Source organism: Camellia sinensis, chromosome 4 (genome assembly GCF_055761805.1).
Source record: "Camellia sinensis isolate YWXY chromosome 4, ASM5576180v1, whole genome shotgun sequence".
NCBI lineage: Eukaryota > Viridiplantae > Streptophyta > Magnoliopsida > Ericales > Theaceae > Camellia > Camellia sinensis.
In genome coordinates, this window is record NC_138964.1 from 7,508,954 (window position 1) to 7,528,182 (window position 19,229).

Consider the following 19,229-nt stretch of genomic DNA (forward strand, 5'->3'; position numbering starts at 1 on the left):
AATGATAGCTTGGTTGTCTATATTGAGAGAAAGATTTTTGATGGCATTGACAATGATACTATCATGGAAAGATTTCAAAAGATGAAAACTCGTCAGGGTCAATTGTAAAAGTTTAAATTAAAAACCTTTTGTAATGAATATTAATTTTTAATGTTTAATATTAGCTTGAAAAATTATTATTATGTTATTGTTATTGATTGGTGGAGAAAAATTTTGAGATTATAATTAATAGGTGCCCTCCATATTAAATTCGTGGCTTTGCCACTGTGTATATAGGTCAAACAATAAGGTGCATATATTGAAATTTACCTTTTAATTTTAAAACTTCAAATGTTGCTGTATACATTAAAATATAAGATAATTTACACCAACATCCCCGAAGTTTCAAACTAATACATTAATGACCATTAAGATGGTGGTCCAATAGAGCTTCGCTCTCCTTTCATGCAAGATGTTTAGATTCAACATTTGGGAGACACTACTTTCTACAGAAGACTACGCTGTACTTCTGTTGCAAAGCCTTAAGATCAAGATTTTAAAAAGCGGTGTTACATAACAGTTGTGGCGATAGGCGCCACCCATAAGATTGGAGAATTATCTTAGTATTTGTTTTATATTTCTCTGTTGAGAAAAGTTACACACCATAATTTTATTTTTATTTTTATTTTTATTTTTATAAATTTGGAAGAAATGTTAAAGATCGATAAATTCACCCAAAATGATATAATAATAGAATTGAAGTCTACATCATTAGGTGTATAACAAATTAAAAAATGATACATATAATACAACATAATTCTCTCATATGTGTAATGATTTATTCTATTCAATTTCATATAACAATATTCTAAACTGAAACGTATTATAATAATAACTCGTGCCTTGCACGCGCCTCTTTAAACTAGTATATATATATAAGTAAGAGTTTACCTTGAAATGGGCATTTGAATTGTTTAGTGTTGAATTGGATTGAGAGAAAGCTGAAGTTTGCCTCTGAATTGCAATAGATAGTTACAAAATTAAATAGATAAAAAAAATATACTTGAAAAATTGGAACAGATAGTTGAAATTTTTGAACATATATATGTAAATTTGAACAGATAGAATTTTAACAGATAAAATCTAGAGAAAAAATTTAACTAATAATAAAATTTGGATAGATAGACAACACATTTGAACACAAACAAAAAATTTGAATAGATAGAAGAGAAAATTTGAACATGTAAAAAAAAATTTGAACAGATAAGTATATATTTGAACAGATAAAAAAAGTCAAACTGAAGTCAAACAGATAAAAAAAGTCAAAGAGTAAAATTAGAAACAAAATGTCTTTTAGGACTTTTCATCAAATTATTTCACAAAGTGTGGATCTCTCTTCAATAAAAAAAAAAAAAAACAATCATTGGATCTAATGTCTTAGACAATTGTTATAGTCAATTTTTCACCAATTTCTCTATAAAAAAATATTAAAAAATATCTAATAATGTTATCAAATATTTATCAAAGTAAATATTATTATTTTTTCATTAAATTGAGAACTCATCAAATTTAAATTTAATAAAAATTTAAAAAGATAAAATATTGGAAATAATTTTTGAAAAAATTACTCATAAATCCTATATGGAGGAAAGTTAAACCATTTAGTCCTAAAAAATTTTTTAATGGACTAATTAGTCCTATTTTTTTAGTAAGTTTTATTAAGGATGTTTTGATTTCGTTTGAATTTACATGAATAACTTTTGTGTGATTTTTTTTTTCCTTAAATGAGTGATTCGGTTTTGGATGGAAAAAGGCAATGTTAAAATGTGTGAGGGGGTTTTTGATTGTTTAACATTGATTTCATTATTTTGGAGAGAGAGTGTTGGGTTGTTATTAAGTGTACTGTGTTCCATCCATTTTTCAGGTGGAGATCATAATCTGATTGCGTGACCCTTTTTTGGTGTTATTTTGCTGGGTTTGCTCCGGTGTTGCTTGCGCCGATCGTATTGTAACAGGTGGGTATTTCGATTGTTAGGTGTATTTTACGTTTATATGCTTATTTTGTGCGTGGTGTTGGTGGTGTATTGTTGTTGGTTTTTGTTGTTATTGTGATATTTTTTGGGGTGTTAACTGTCAGTGCAGTGTGGTATGTGGGTGTGTTGTGCATCATTAACATCACACACGCACAGTTGGTTTTATGATTGCAGTGTCAAATGCCATTTGTTGTTTTGTATTTTTTGTATATGTTGGTGTTGTGATGGGGTCAGAAATGTTGGTGTGATAGGTATGGATGATGGTATCTTGTTGGTGTGTCGGAAATTCCATACTATGTTCAAAGATCAAACGGAACGACACAAAGAAAATTAGGAGTTCAAATAGACAAACGATCAACTCACCTGAAGCCATTTGCCACTAATACAATCACCAGCGACGATGAATGGAGGTTGTTTACTTGGCGATACACGTCGTACGACTCCATAAGGATTCAATGTTACCTGTGGGGACATAATTTTTGAATGACAACACGTGACCGAGGTGACACCGAAGTGTCAGCCGAGGTATCACGTGTCTTGGTCATGACACCGAGATGATCTCGGCTAGGCCGAGGTTATCTGCGAAGAAACCGGAATCCGGGATAAGCGAATAAGGGACAAGAGTCCTAGAATGAGAGAGGACTTCAGTTTGGGTAAAGATAAGATTCTTAGAGAGTTTATCCCAATCCTACTGGGAGTCCAAGATTAGTAGTAATCCTAAGTCCATTGAAGTTAGACTTCTATTGGGACTAGGTTTGTGTTGGCTATAAAAGAGAGGCACCCTCATAGGTCTAAGGTATGCTTTTTATGCTCTGAATAGTGAGTTAAGCACTTTTGCTATCTTTGAGAGATAACTGACTTGATCGTCGGAGTATCCCCGGGTGGACAAACTATTGTCGGAATCTCTTCTTTTTGTGACAGTTCGTTCGAACTTAATCTATTCTACCAGTGTTCTCCAGCTGAGTGCTTGATTGGCAGTGTGATCAGAAATTGACACACACATTACCTATTATGGATGGAGCACAAACACACCCAACATTATCCCATTAACATCGAAAACCCATAAATTTCCATATACGTCTCTTTCGTTCCGATCGGTTAGCAGGGAAACCAAAAATCTCTACAGTAAGGTTTTGGGCAGAGATTAAATTCTATATTGCAAAAACCCACAATTATCCTTACTAGATAGTGCACCACGTGATAAAATATGGACTATTTGGTCATTAAAATTGAAATAAGACTTATTGGTTCATAAAATAAAAATTAGTATGAATTAAAAAATAGAAGTTTGAGATTTATTGGTGCATCTACCAAGATTTTTTTTTTCGTAAAGAAAATTTTGAAATATGATGACATTTTTTAAAAAGATTTTGATAAAAAAAATTGACAAAATCTATATAAAATTAAATTTGAAATAAAATTAGATGTAAAAATTGTTGAATGAGGGGAGGGAGATGCTTTGAGAGGAATTTAGATCCAAGTGACCCCAACCAAACAACAGCAACAACAACAACAGAAGATTGAGTTGCTTAAGCGAATTGAAGCGATAGCGGTTTATGACAAAGCGGTCGGTTGACTAGCTTAGCTAGCTGTTTCATTTCAATTCGTCAGTCTATTATCAGTTAATCAACAGCAGAGAGATCGGGAGAGAGAGAGAAAGAGAGAGAGAGCGTGCGCGCTCTGAATTTCCCGAATCGCCAACAAACAGCCAGTGAAAAAGCAGTCCTCCGATCTCCGGAACCCTTCCACTCTCCCTCCTAGGTAAGCACGCCCAATCTGTCTCCAAAATCTGAATCAATTTGAATGAGGAAGAAAGTGAGAGAAAGTTCCTAGTTTTGAGATATCTCACAATAATTGAAAAATCAGCACATCTCTGTTCTGATTTTAGTATTTTGAATATAATTTAGTTCCCCATACATTTATTTACTTGTGACGAGATCTGATATCATAGTTTATCTTGATCACAAATAACTATCGTTAAAATTGTGTGAATGCTGCTGCAGTACAGACGACCAGAGAGCCATTTCCAATTATACAAGTACGAGTATCAGGCGCAGATCTCTGGGAGAAAAAAAAAATGTCGACGACCAAAGCAGCAGTAGCAACAGGTGCCTCTCCAAGCCTTCCCAAATCCGGAGCCATTTCAAAAGGCTACAACTTCGCTTCTACTTGGGAACAGGTTTTATTCTTCCTTGTTTCTTTATCCATTTTCTATATCTATATCTATATCTATTTTTGGTATCTTTGCAAATGTTTGCTTTTTTGTCAAATATTTTAAGGTCTGCATATGCCACAAAGGCATCCAAGGACGTTATAATTTTCTTCATTTTTCCCTTTTTTTCATTTCTCCTCCATTTGATCTGTGGTTTTCTTATGTGTTTTGATTTTGTGATCTACTTAAATTTGGTTTGCTGATTTTAAAAATAAATTATGAGGAATTACGTGTTGTGTTATGGCTGATTATTATAGGGACAAGAAACCCATATTAGGATTTTGGAAATCGGAAAACGAGGGTTTCGATTTCCTAAAAATATGCAAAAAATTAGTTTTTTATTTCTCAAATTGGGTTTTGATGATATATTATATATACACACTATACAAAATACATGCCCCCTCTCGATAAACTTCCCAGCTTTGCCACTGTAATCTGTTTGTGTGTGTTTGGGGTTTTTTCTTTTTAGTAGTAAAACCACTTTTGGTAGAGTTTTTGTGGGTGAGTCATCACGTCCTGCAATATTTGTTTGTACAGAATGCTCCGCTGACAGAGCAGCAACAAGCAGCTATAGTAGCACTTTCCCATGCATTTGCCGAGCGACCTTATCCTGTCAAATTGGTGAGACTCATCACTCTATGATGCATTACAACCTTTGTGAATGCTTATGTTTCAGTGCAACAGTTTCATGCCAATTAGCGAACTTTTGCTTTTTTAGTCCCAGGAGCATGTACACGGACAAGATAATGGTTTGTCCATATCAACTAAGCACTGCACTGTGGAAGAATCAGGGGCTATTGAAGCTGTTTTGGTCAATACAAATCAGGTAAGCCACTTGATTTCTTGTCTTCGTATTTTTTTTTTTCCTTCTTTCAAATAAGCAAGAAAATATATCAATTGAAGACTGCAATAGGGGAGTAGAATCCATTTGCATATACAAGGAGGGGCTAATTATATCTACCCAAAAAACTGAATCCAGCAGTAGACTCCACAAAAGGATCTATAGCAGAAAGCCAATGCGTTGAGAACCAAAAGAATGTAGAATATTAAAAAAAAGAGGTAGTGTAAGATTTCACACTAGCTACTCAATATCCTCAAATGACCTTTTATTATGCTATAGCCAAATGCTTCCAGAAAGACAAAGAAGGTTGGTTTTTCATACAAAGAAATGTTTAGCTTGTAGCCCATCCTTTTTGGATTCAATACCCATTAGAAGCATCTTCTCCCTATTAGCAAGGTTTTCAACAGAAAAAACGATGATGACAGCTGTCTTCATAATTGTTTAGCATGCTTTCTTAGACAGGTAAACATAATTTTATGGGAATTGCATATTTACTTTTCATATTTGACTCTGAACAACATTTTAACTACAAATGATCATCATTCTCTCTCAGATTACCTTCCGTTCTCCATCATTGCAAATTAATTATTATTATCATTATTATTATTGTTATTATTATTTTTTTCTGTTAGTGACTTTTAAGATGAATAGTATAACTTTCATTATTGAAATATTTAGCATACAAAGAATGTCAGTTTTACTGTGATATTTGTCCTTGGGTTAAACTGTCCTGTTATATCAAATGGGAGCCCTCTTTTTCAATCTTATGGCACAGACTTTTCTGCCTATGTAACAATTCGTGGAGTGACTAAAGCATGGGAGCTTTTAGCATGCTGAAATGCATTATGACATGTTGGGTGAGATTGTTTCATTGTTCAAAAAATACCAATTACTACTCCTTTAAGATGTTAACTTTTGTTGAATGCATTCTAGGAAAGTTGATGTAGCAAGAAAGATTACAAAAAAGTATCACTATATACACTAACAGCGAGTTCAGCCCTAGACAAATCAAAATGGTGAAATAGGGTTTATGTAGCCAAAATGCTATGTTTTGGTAGGTGAGAAAAAGAGATGAGAAGTTAAAATAAATGAAGAGAAAAGACAGGAAAAAGGGAAGGAAAATTATTTCTCATGGTTGAGAAGGGAAAATGTGGAGAGCAAAATCTTTAAATTTTGTTTATATATTTGTATCTTTCGCTTAATCTATTTCATGTAACAACTTTTGTGCAAATTTCCTCTCATTCGTGGTGAGCCCATGAAGAAAGTTTTAAAATGATTTTCTCCATAATTTTTCCCCCTATACTCTTTTAAAATGGAGAACCATAACAAGAGAAAAGAAGAGAAAACAACAGTAGTATACTTTTCTCTTCCTTTCCCATTTAGCAAGCACAAAATGAATATTTTGGTGGAGCACTCACCTTCGGAAATATTTTCTTCCATTGGAGGTGGGCCCGTGAAGAAAGTTTTAAATAATTTCTGCTTTATTTCTTTTGCATTCCCTTTCAATATGGAGAACCAAACAAGAGAAAAGAAGAGAAAACAACAAATTTCTACTTTTCTCTTCCTTTCCCATCTAGAAAGCACAACATGAATACTTGGCTGGGGCACTCGCCCAAAAAATATTTGAGTAGGCCATTCACTTTGTAATTGTCATACTTTTTGTGGTCCTTGGTTCCCTAAGTTCTCTACCTTATTACTATCTCATTTCTGACCATGTACTCATATTTGAAAAGTCATTAAGAGCGGTTTGAGAAAATTTGATAGCAGTATATAGTTCCTTATGGTTCTTTTATCTGTGCTAAGTTTTGTGAGTGCTTTGTAATTCAGATTTCACTGTGAAAGATAATTTTCTATATCTGGTGCTTCTTTTGGTGTAGTTTTACAAATGGTTTACAGATCTTGAAGCAGCCATGAAATCAGAGGTTAGTGTTGATTTCTTACGAGATATTTATTTTCATAGAGAAATTGTGATCTTGATCGCTATTGTCCTTGATTTTTTTTCTTTGCATAGACCGAAGAGAAGTATCAACACTACTTAACCAGTTTGACAGAACGCATACAGACATGTGATGGTATACTCCATCAGGTAAAGTATCTATGAAAACTCTTTTACATATTTTTCTACTTTTGTCTATTTGTTGTTTTTAATAATTACACAATTTGGTCATATGGTTGAACTTTTCTTGGGTTTTAATTCTTGCCTATCAAATTAACAAAACAGTTGATTGAACTAACTTTTTTGTAGGTGGATGAAACCCTGGATTTGTTTAATGAACTACAGCTGCAGCATCAAGCAGTGGCAACAAAGACCAAAACTCTTCATGATGCATGTGATCGACTGGTATGGACCTCTTTGTATTCACTTTGCATTGATACTTCACTTGTTAAGAGTACCAGTGGTAATTGTTGTTAATTTTGACCTTATAAAGTGTAGCTTCAAGGTTTTTTAAGTGTTAAAAGCTTAATTTGGACCTTTTGTAACATGATAGGGCACAAACTTAGAACTCTGCTGACCATGGCTTGAGATAATTACATTTCTTTAGGGCCAAAAGTTGAAGCATATTCAAATGGTTAGATAATCAATGAAATAGGCCCGGCTTTTGTTTAGCATTGGAACTAGCAATCTTTGGGTGTCAGTTTATATGTGTGGCATTTTCCGTTGCTTCAGTTAAATTGTTTATTGTGTTTTCTTTTTCCTTTAAAATCCAATTTTGATAATTGTATCTCACAGGTTGACTTGGTGATGGCTAGTTTCTTACATGATTATTTTATTTTATTTATAAAATGGAATAATCTGTGTACAATGTTGAATGCCCTAGTTTGACTTGTTTTAGTTGCTTGCTTTTGTTGCAGCTAATAGAGAAGCAAAGACTCATTGAATTTGCAAAAGCACTTCGTAGTAAGCTCAAGTACTTTGATGAATTGGAAAACGTAAGGTTCGATTGCTATGTTATCTAAGGGATTCATATTGCACCAACTCATATTTGTGTGGAAGCGACAAATTCAAAATTGAAGTTAAAAGTAACAATGGAGCGACGCTTTTCATTTGAGATTATAGGTTTAAGAAAAGTACAAGCATATAAAAAATGAGTCTACATGGCTTCTGAGCTTGGTGAGTAGTGGCTAGGCAGTTAGGTCAAGCTCACACAAATTTTTAGGAGCTCAACTAAAGCTTGAACACCCTTTAACTCATGACCCATGCTTGAACAACTATTAGATATTTGGGCTGGCCCCATCCAGTGGCTGCCCTAAAGGTGGATGAGATGAGACACATTTTCCTTGACTTTTCTATTGTATTAGATTCTAAAGTTTTGATGAAAGCTTGCTTAATAGACTAAGAAAATTAATTATGATAAATGGGGTACACAGAGAATATGCCAATGCCAGAGAGAGAGAGAGAGAGAGAGGGAGGGAGGGAGGGAGTACTAATGTTGATAAAAAGGAATGGAGAGTACTAAGTTGATAAAAAAGAATGGAGAGAATGGGTGGCAGTTTCTGAAAAGACGTAGATATTATAAGGTGTCTAATTGTATATGCCCAGATTCTTGTGTTTTCACATTGCTTAGTAAGTTTGTATCGTTCATAATTGTTAGTAGCTTGTGACCCATGATGTGATATAAACGATGTATGTTGCAATGTTTGGAAAAATATAAAAAGAATATGTCGCAAATAATTGATCATCATTTGGCAACTATGATTTATTCTTTGCTTTATCTGTACTTGCAAAGTTCTAGATGAACTTTTCTATGTTGTTCTGGCATTGAGGAACAAGATTTTCACTTATTATGTTTAGTAATATTTGTGTGCTCTTGTAAATCTCAGGGATCTTTTATTGTGCATGTTTGTAGGTTGCTACCAATTTTTATTCTCCAAACATGAATGTTGCAAATGGAAATTTTCTCCCACTGCTCAAAAGACTTGATGAGTGCATATCGTAAGTCTATTTTTTAAGGCCAGTCATTTTGTGTAAGTAAGCCTGTTTATCTGAAATTAATCAGTTTATACCATCCTGGTATGTTATTGATACTGGAGATTGAAAATGGTTTTGTTAAGCATATCATTATGTGTAATCTAATAATGAAAATTGCTGGCTTCTTGCAAGCATGCTCTTACAAGAATGATTATAATGATATTGTTAAACTTGAGATGTCTATGAGAGCTTATAAATTTGCTTTTCTTATTTATTGTTGAATTGAATTTAGGTACGTTGAAAGCAATCCACAGTATGCAGAATCCAGTGTATACTTGGTCAAATTTCGACAACTCCAGGTACCAAAGAGAATATATTATTAAGAGTTTTCAAATTGTTTAGTGGCACATAGTAATTCTCTTTTACTATGTTGGATGGTGCTTTTGATGCCTTTAAGGTTTGATTTGGATTTTAAAATTCTGAAGAACATGTTGCATGCATTCATTTGGCAGTCTCGGGCACTGGGGATGATTCGTTCTCATGTACTGTCTGTTCTCAAAAATACTTCTTCTCAGGTAAAGTCCCCTTGCAGAAATGAAAATTTGTTTTATTTACCAATGCAAAGCTCTGTCAAATATTTCATTCATCAGGTCCAGGCAGCAATCTGGAGCAGTAGTGGCAGCAAAACAGCTGTTTCAGAGGGTGTAGAAGCATCTGTGATATATGTCCGTTTTAAAGCAGCAGCAAGTGAGGTAATGGTGTTCATTCTTCATCTCTTTGGCTTCAGACCAGGCTATTATTTGGGTTCTAGGAGGATGATGACTTGCAACAATAGGGAATATATTGGCATGAAAGCAGGATTACATCTGAAACTCATTTTGGGAAATGATTATTTTGCATGATTTGTTTGTTAAATAGATGAGACTAATAGTTGTAAGCACTTGCAGCTTAAGCCAGTGTTAGAGGAAATTGAAAGCAGATCACCCAGGAAGGAATATGCCCAAATTCTTGCAGAATGCCACAAACTATACTGTGAACAGCGGCTCTCCTTGGTAGGCTGGTCAAATATTTTTGTTTCTAATAATTATACACTTCCATTCACAATTGCCCTTTTTGTTTATTTTATTTAGGTTAAAGGCATAGTGCATCAACGGATATCTGAATTTGCCAAGAAGGAAAAGTTGCCATCATTGACTAGATCTGGATGTGCATACCTAATGCAGGTTCTGTGAAAATTACGTGTTTAATATTTACCAATCCTAGGTTGTTCTCAGTTTTGGGTAATGGTAGGAAGCTTAAATTAGCCCTGTTTAAAGTTTGAGACATGAATTTCCTAGGCCTTTGGGATTATTAGGTGCTGTCTAGAGCATTTGTGTGTCTATTTATTTTTTTGGGGAAAGTTCAAAAAAAAAGAAAACCAAAGTTTGATCCTTGTAACAAAGTAAATCCTGAGTTTTTAATTGTCAATTTAAACCCTATTCTTTTGATTTGTTTTCAATCTAAAAGTAAAACAGCTGGAAAAAGGGTATTCCAGCCATTAAACTCAATGTAGGTGTACATAAAACGTCTAAAATACTCTTTTTCATTGAGTTAAATGGCTTAAATATTTTTTTTCCCCATCGGTTTTACTTAACTAAAAATAGACAGATGGTTTAGATTGAAATCAAATCAAAATATTGGAGTTTAAATTGACAAAATTAAAAATTAATGGTTTATTTGTTATAACAGTTAAACCCTGTTTTTTTTTTTCCTTTGTAATCTCTCCCCCCCCCCCCCCCCCGGGCCCTTTTTTTTTTGTGGAATTTCATACATATTAGAAGTTAATTAATTAATTAATTTTTAAACAAATGCATTTCAAAGCAGGTAATATATTGAACTCAAGTTTATCTATATTTTGTTTCACTGGTCAAAAGGAAATTTGGATGCTACTATCTCAAATTACGTTCTACTCCAGTTTTACAAGGTTCACTTTTTATGAAATTGCATTCCTTGACCTAGTGTTTCATATTCCATCTTAGTAGTTTCATCTTCAACTTTAGATTAAATTTCAAGTAAGGTTATTTCTACATGCATATTTTTTTCTTCTGTTTGGGTAGAGTGGGGTCAATGATAATCCAGAGCATATGTATCAACGATCAACCAAGGTGAAAAAGCCTTGTTTAACTTTGATCCTGACCCTCCCAAGACAACATGCAATAAGACCACTTATTGGCTATGCTTAAGCTGGAAATTCATTCTACAATTACCTTTTACCTTTGGTTTCCATTTTATTTTATCAATAATGCATATATTTTGTCATTCCTTTATTGGCTCTCAAATATTTTGTAGGACGATATCTTTTTTTTTTAAATATCTTTGTTGCTGATAATAAAATAAAATAAAAAAATCATTGGATTGGTGTCAGAAGCACTTATATTATGGAAATGAAAACATAAGCCTTTTAATTCCATTTTTTTTGTCACTCATGCATATACTCTATAATTCCTTTATTGCCTCTCAAGTATTTCATTGGACATGTGTTGGAAGCACATATATACTATGGAAATAAAAACCTATGCAAGGGATATGGCTTTTGAGGCCATTTTGATTGGATAATTTTTAAATTGCAGGTATGTCAGCTTGAGCATCAACTCTTTGATCATTTTTTCCCTTCATCTTCAGAAGATATGTCAAGCTTGGCTCCTTTGATAGATCCCCTGTGAGTGCTATTTATTTTGTCTTGTTTGTTCTTCTTGTCTTTGCTCTTATTCTTTTCCTTTTCTTTTTTTGTTAAAATTTATGTAATATTGATTGTTATATTGATTGTTGTAGTGTTTACATTGATTCCTATATATAGGAGATGTGAAGTGGAGATGGTGGTGGTAGGTGAGGAGTAGGTGAGTGTAGTAGGTGAGTGTGTGGTAGGTGATGGTAAGTGTGTGGTAGGTGATGGTAAATATTTTAACAGCCCCCCGCAAACTCAAGGAGGATAGAAACTAACCAACTTGAGTTTGGAGAGAGGAACAAAACAAGAAAATACATAAAAATAAAAAAAAGATAGGAGACACTGTATGGTCGTGTCAGACCGTCGGTGAAGACACTGAAAGGTGGTGTCATAACGAAGTAGAGGACACTGGATGGTGGTGTCATAACGTTGTAGAGGACACTGTATGGTGGTGTCATAACGGTGTAGAGGACACTGGATGGCGGTGTCAGACCGATGTAGAAGACAGTTTATGGGGTCATGTCGGACCGTTGTAGAAGACAGTTTATGGGGTCATGTCGGACCGTTGTAGAAGACAGTTTATGGGGTCATGTCGGACCGTTGTAGAAGCTAACCGGAATCTATGTCGGGACAGTTTACAGAGTCTTGTCGGACCCATGTAGAAACTAACCGGAATCTATCGGACCCATGTAGAAACTAACCGGAATCTATGTCGGGACAGTTTACAGAGTCTTGTCGGACCCATAAAGGAGCTAACCGGAATCAATGTCGGGACAGTTTACAGAGTCTTGTCGGACCCATAAAGGAGCTAACCGGAATCAATGTCGGGACAATTTACAGAGTCTTGTCGGACCTATAAAAAGTCGCACCCTCAAAAGGTGTGCCCAATTTTTTCAAAAGGCGTGCCATCAAAAGGCGTGCCCAATTCATCAAAAGGTGTGCCGGACATGATGGCGAGGCACGTGGGCGCCTTGGCTTGCGTGCCCGTTTGTCGGCTGGTGGGAAGAGGCGCGCGATGCGCGTGGCTGCCTCGGCTATAAGACAGAGGCTGAGGCTGAGGCAAAAAACCTGCGAGAGATATTCTGAGAGAGAGTTCTGAGAGAGATTCTGTAACATTCTGTTTTCTGAGAGAGAGTTCTGAGAGAGATACTGTGTGACACTCTGTTGCCTAGAAAATGGCTTCATCGTCTTCCCGCGGGCTGCTCACCCTCTTTCCCGACCTCAACGAGGCAACGAGAGAGAGAACTGGTGCGGTGGCACTGGAAACTCAACCAAGCGCCCCGGAGTTTGCTCCGTTGAACTTTCCGATACAGTCGGTGGAGCAAAGAATGGCAGTGCAGTCGGATGTGGAGGCCAATCAGTATACTCTGAAGGCATGTGTGGAAAGCATGACGGCGGTCACAAACTTGTCGAACCGGCTGCAGAGTAGGACAAATGAGGTGCAGCATGTAAACTCCCAGCTGGCTCTGCTCCAACGCATGTATAAGGATGCGCGAGCAGAGATAAGCGTGCTAAGGGCAGAAAACAAGGAGCTGAAGCGGAAGGCCACCGTGATGTTCCGATTTGGAGGGCCGCCATATGCTGCAGTGGAGGAGCAGGGAGTAGTGATCGTGCCCAGTGGAGTGGGAAACACGGAGGCAACACCGGCAAGGACTGCCCAGGACGGAGGCAAGAAGAAGAGACCGGCAGCAGAGTAGAGAAGAAAAATCCCACCTGTGGATGTGGGTGGTTTGTTTGTTGGTTGTTTTGTTTTTTTGTTTTTTTGTTTTTTTTTTTTTTTTTTTTTGTGTGTAAAAGTGTGATCGGGGGTGTGCCCTGAGATGAATAAAAGATGATTGGTGGTGCAAATTTGTAAATTGTTTGCAATGGTGTTTGGTAATTTTATTTTTTATTTTATTTTTTATTTTTATTTTTTATTTATTTATTATTTTTATTTTTTTTATTTTTTTTTTTTAAGAAGAAGAATAATAATAATAATAATGATAATAATAAAAAATAGGTATGGAGTGGGCGGTGGAATGATGGGTTGGTAGTTTCAATAATAACCTGTCAAAAAAAAGTAGAATAAACAATAATAATAATAATAATAATAATAATAATAATAAATAAATAAGTATGGAGTGGGTGATATAAAAAAAAGAAAAGAAAAGAAAGTGGATGCCCCATGTGCTGTCTTCTACGTGTACCAGTGTGAGTGATATAAAAAAAAAGAAAAGAAAAGAAAAGAAAGTGGATGTATCAGTGTGGGTAGCTCTTGTGCTGGTTGTGTATGTGCTGGGTATGGTGTATGTGTGTGATGGCAGTGGTGGTGGCTTGGTGCAGAGTGCGTATGGAACTGGGGTGGTGCCGCAGGAGGGGCAGTGGTTGACGACGGCGGAGCAACGGTGGTTATCCGTCTGTGTATGTGATGGCCGAGAAGAGAGCCGAGAGAGACAGACAGCCCATGCCCGAGAGAGGGGCTACGGCAGGGGCTGAGATGGAGGAAGCTCCTTATTCTATGCCATGGTGGTTGCTTGACGAAGAAGAATCAGGGAGATGCTGCTGCTGCCATTGATAAAAGACCACGCTCATCATGCTTTAGCTTGGATGATGGTTCATCTGGAAACTGAGAGAGTGACAGCTTCCGCTAACTCCAAATCAAAACAGCGGGAGAGAAGGTATGCGTAGAGGTCCTAGCGAATTAGATTGAGGTCCGGCGGGCGGCCAAGGCGAGGTTGCCGCCCGCCGGTGAAGCGAAAAATACTAGATTATTAACCTGACTCTGATACCATGTTAAAATTTATGTAATATTGATTGTTATATTGATTGTTGTAGTGTTTACATTGATTCCTATATATAGGAGATGTGAAGTGGAGATGGTGGTGGTAGGTGAGGAGTAGGTGAGTGTAGTAGGTGAGTGTGTGGTAGGTGATGGTAAGTGTGTGGTAGGTGATGGTAAATATTTTAACATTTTTCCTTCTCATTTAGCAGACACTTGTATTTCAATAAATTAATGTATGGTGCACCATGCTACATTCTAGTGATAATTATCAAGCTATCAGTGAAAATTATTTCCCTTAGTTTTTTGCAAGTGTAGAAGGTTTTTCAAGTTAATGATAGTGGCGTAGTTGGACCCTTAATTTGGTTCATAGGTGACACAGGCTGAACTTGCAATCCTTCATTGGTTTCACAGTTGGTGAACGCATGGCTATAGACTTAATGATCTCCTCTAGCCAGTTTCCTTGATTGGTCTACTCAGGAGTTTGCCAATGGTGAGGGCTAATTTGGAGTGAGAGGTGGGTCTGATCCAATGTGGCCAAGTCTTTGATGGGATTAATAATGGGTGGTTTTTTGATATAGTGGATGGTTGATAAGATTGACATCAAGTTGAAAGAGCGAGAGAGAGAGAGAGTGCTACATTTGCTTGAATTTTTTCCCTTCATTAGACAAGTTAACAGGGAATTCTCTGATTCCTTCTCTTTTATGAATTTTCTACGTGACTTGTGCTCCTTGACAGGAGCTTAGCTTTGGCACACAGTTTAGTCCTATAGTTTTTTTTTGTAATAAAGTATTTTTATAGGTTTTTATACGAGACATACATTTTCTTGCTTGCCCTCTGGCATCATCTAATATCATGCATTACTCATCCAAAGAAAAGGTTAGACCTGTGGCGCAGATTGAGGTAGACACATTAGCATTAACGAAGAGGAATGGAAACTGTATTTGCTTCTGCATTAGTAGGTAAATACCACAATTTGCATCATGATAGTTTCTAAAGTTGAACGAGAAGTTCAATCAGCTCTCGGGGTGGGGATTTTTATGTAATGGTGTCTTGCTTTGGCTGCTCTTTTCTGTTTTGATTCTTCTTTCATGTATAAGAAGTCAAATAGATGTTTCTACAAATATGATTTAAAATTATCATACTTGAAGGGCCTATAACTGCTGCAGAGAGACCTTCCACGGCATCAAAATGACTTTTGATTAGCTTAGAGCCCAGAACAATGATTGTGGGCTTCCAAGAGTTTGTTCCTTTCTAACCAAGCAATTCCCATGTCATTGTTGCTAGCTCAGAATATTATCTAATAGTTTGAGAGCATGCTAATTTTGGTCCCAGAATGTACTTCGTGCTTTGATGATTATATAGCTTTGTTTTCTTTCACAGCTTTGTTCTTTCATATTTGTTTCGAAATTGCCAGGTTCAGAACCTTCCACTTCGTTAGCACTAGACATTCTCTTTCAACCCTTTTAAATATTTGGTTTATCTCACCCTAAACCTGCCCGTGGATTGAACCGTTGCACCCCATTACATTGAAAGTTTATTTGTGACACAAGGAAATTCATTTTTTTTTTTCTTCTATAAGAATTTGCATCATGTTGCGTTTTGGTGGGTTTGGGTGCTTCACCTTCACGGCCTATGCCTACTTACCTTCCTGCTAACTTACTTGCAGGTGTACATACTTGTATGATACATTACGCCCAAAACTTATTCATGAAGCAAATCTTGATATTCTTTGTGAACTTGTTGATATTCTTAAAGTTGAAGTCCTTGGAGAACAACTCAGTAGACGCAGTGAATCACTTGCTGGATTACGTCCTACATTAGACAGAATTTTAGCTGATGTTCACGAGCGATTAACTTTTCGGGCTCGAACCCATATTCGTGATGAAGTAGGTATCACACATGAGAATTTTATTTTTATTGGTTCCTCAGTATTTTCACTTACATTAATATTCATTTGCTTTCTAGAAATTTTGATTTTTTCTAGGATTATATTTATTCTATTACATAAAACCAGTCCTAGAGTTGGTATGTCACTCAATTACGGAACTATTTCTTAAATTGCTGCCATCTGGCATTCTGTGAGAGTGAAAAATATGTTCATACTGATGTGGCAATATTTTTCAAGCGTTGAATCATAACTATGAATAGTGATCACGTAAGAAAAAAAAGTAGAACTGTGTAAAATGAGGGCAGAAACTGTGTTACATGGTCTATTCTATTTTTCCCAAAGTAGCCGTGTCCAGTGGATATGACAAGGGTAAAGGTGTGGGATAATGTGTCTTGACACCCATAACCAATTTGGACACTTAGGGTCCATTTGGATAATTGTGGATTTCAAATCAATGGATTTGAGGTTAAACAGATAGAAAAACAATGGAAGAAGATATATATCCATTTTGGTAGGATAGGATCCTTAATAGTTAGAAAGATAATTCTTAGCATGATTTCAAATAATTAGTTTATATGGTGATTTCAAATTCATCAAGATTAAGCTATTTAACTGAATCTTGAAATTCATAAATAAACTATCATATCTAAATTTGTGCTATTGTCCTTGAATGATTAAGATCAAATCCTTTGATTTGAAATCCACATCTATCTGAACTGACCCTTAAATCTTTTAACTTTTTACGATATTTGAAAAAGACATTCATGTTTGTTAGTAAAGAAACATTTCTAGCCTCTCACATTTATGAGAGATAAATTCCATATATATATATATATATATTTTTAAAATCCTACTATTTAATTTCAATTACATTTCTACATAAGTTACAATATCTTATAAATAAATAAAAATACTATACAATATGCATTATATGTAAGTGACCATGATGTGAACCTGTACCAATATCTAACTTTTGAATACATATTCCAATATCCTAAGATTTAGGTGTGTGAAGCTTTGATGCTTGAATATGCATCCACACTCCATAATTGTCCCCGAGTCCATATATCATTGGTGAGGAATATGCACGTTGTCGGTGTCCCACCTCTAGTTGTACATAATATTGCCAGCTTTGATTTTAATTTTTAATTTTTTTTTGAGTTTCCACTGGCGGGGGATGCTAGGAGCAGCAGATCCTAGCAGACTGATTATGTACACCTCTAGTTGTACATAATTAATTTATTAGTGAAGTATTATTTGTTTTCCAATTTTTTGCTGTACCTGAATGTAATCCATTGCAGAGGAGTTTCTTGAATCAGCAACCAGAGACAACAAACTATATTTTTAATTATGTAATTATTTTATACATACAAACTAGCTCACTCATTCGTTTACAGGACATTGTAGGAGTTTTTGAAGGGTTTTGATTATCAGAATTATCATCCCTATGCTTCCTGCTTTACTGTCAGTTGATTTAAATCGTTCAGCTGGTTAATATTTTAGTAGGCTGTCTATTAAGTCAATTGGAAATTGAAACAACTTGCAACCACTGTGGAATACCAACATTCTAAGATGTGGAGAGTAGTATCCATGTAAAATGCATCTAATGAGAAATTTGATGTTCTTATCCTAGTTGATTTTCATTATGGTATTAGTTGTTTGTTGTTGCTTCCAGCCTGCCCATTGTATTTATCTATCTTGATCGTTCTTCTGATAAAGCTATTATTCTGTCAACTATGCTAGTATCTTTTTGAACCCTTCTCTTGTTGTTTTCAAGATTGCAAATTACATTCCTTTCGACGAAGATTTGGATTACCCTGCAAAGCTGAAGCGATCTCCTGAGATGAAATCAGAAACTACTTCTGTAAGTCTAACCCTACCATTTCTATGAATAATCATGTGTTTATGTCATTTTTAAATAGTTTTCATTAGCCTGCACAAGAGAATAAATATTACTGAGCTAATGCTTTAATTAAATAATCATTGTCTCTCATTTGATTTCAAGATTCTGTTCAAGTTACATTGGACCTAAAAGGAATCATATACACATGCCACAACAGAATTTATTTATTTATTTTTTGAATCTCAATACCTATCATTTTTGTAAATGTGTACAAAACACAAATACAATAGACCATAGATTGTGGCGAGATTATTTCTTCAAATGCTAAACCCAATTCAATGCTTGAACCTCTGAAACCACTCAAATCCAAAGGCTGTTCAAATGCCCGACCTCTGAAAGTGTTGACACAGAACAAACCATGAACCCAAAGTCATCCTCAAACTCACCGGCTATTTACAGAGTATAGAAGATGGAGAGACAATCAACGGTGGACAGGTTGAGGGACAAATTGCTAGTTGAATACGTATCGTGGTTTTGTCCGGATATTTATTTACTTTATGATTTCTTGTGTAAAGTTGTCATACAACTGTGCTAAGCTCTATATTTTCTCTTATAAAATGCAGGCTGATGAAAACTCAGATGTTTTCAAGACATGGTACCCACCCCTGGAGAAAACTCTATCTTGTTTATCGAAATTGTATCGCTGTTTAGAGCCAACAGTTTTCACGGGTTTGGCACAGGTTTTTTTTTCAAAAAAATCTGTTCTCCTGAACTCCTGTTGTGGATTTAGATATATACCTCTATTTTCTTATTCAACTGACTGGTTTCTATCTATATCAGGAAGCTGTTGAAGTTTGTTCCGATTCCATCCAAGTAAGTGAGCTAACAGAAAATTTCGTTAGTACACTTTTTAATGATTAGAAGTTCGTACTGCATTACTTCTGCTTCTGCTTTATAAACACTGGAGAGGATGCCATGTCACGTGTGATACATACACACATGATCAAACCTCTCATGATAAGACAGCAGGGGAGATAAAGACAGAGTGAATGTTGGTA

At 35.5% G+C, this 19,229-nt stretch overlaps 1 protein-coding gene across 6 annotated transcripts in view; it reads left to right on the forward strand.

The window, feature by feature from the left end:
* The first annotated feature begins 1,699 nt into the window (after window positions 1-1,699).
* Window positions 1,700-19,229, forward strand: part of LOC114272467 (conserved oligomeric Golgi complex subunit 3) — a 37,845-nt gene continuing 20,315 nt past the window's right edge. The window contains exons 1-20 of one of the 6 annotated variants that reach the window (XM_082924190.1): window positions 1,700-1,805; window positions 1,904-1,994; window positions 4,016-4,191; window positions 4,762-4,845; window positions 4,943-5,050; window positions 6,943-6,987; window positions 7,077-7,151; window positions 7,311-7,406; window positions 7,919-7,996; window positions 8,914-8,999; window positions 9,268-9,334; window positions 9,488-9,550; window positions 9,626-9,727; window positions 9,923-10,027; window positions 10,106-10,198; window positions 11,585-11,673; window positions 16,107-16,326; window positions 18,106-18,192; window positions 18,795-18,911; window positions 19,012-19,044. In XM_082924190.1, coding sequence (XP_082780316.1) covers window positions 4,090-4,191; window positions 4,762-4,845; window positions 4,943-5,050; window positions 6,943-6,987; window positions 7,077-7,151; window positions 7,311-7,406; window positions 7,919-7,996; window positions 8,914-8,999; window positions 9,268-9,334; window positions 9,488-9,550; window positions 9,626-9,727; window positions 9,923-10,027; window positions 10,106-10,198; window positions 11,585-11,673; window positions 16,107-16,326; window positions 18,106-18,192; window positions 18,795-18,911; window positions 19,012-19,044 — 1,650 coding nt within the window. In that variant the 5' untranslated portion in view covers window positions 1,700-1,805; window positions 1,904-1,994; window positions 4,016-4,089. The other 5 variants (XM_082924192.1, XM_082924193.1, XM_082924191.1 and 2 more) reach the window with 5 other exon arrangements.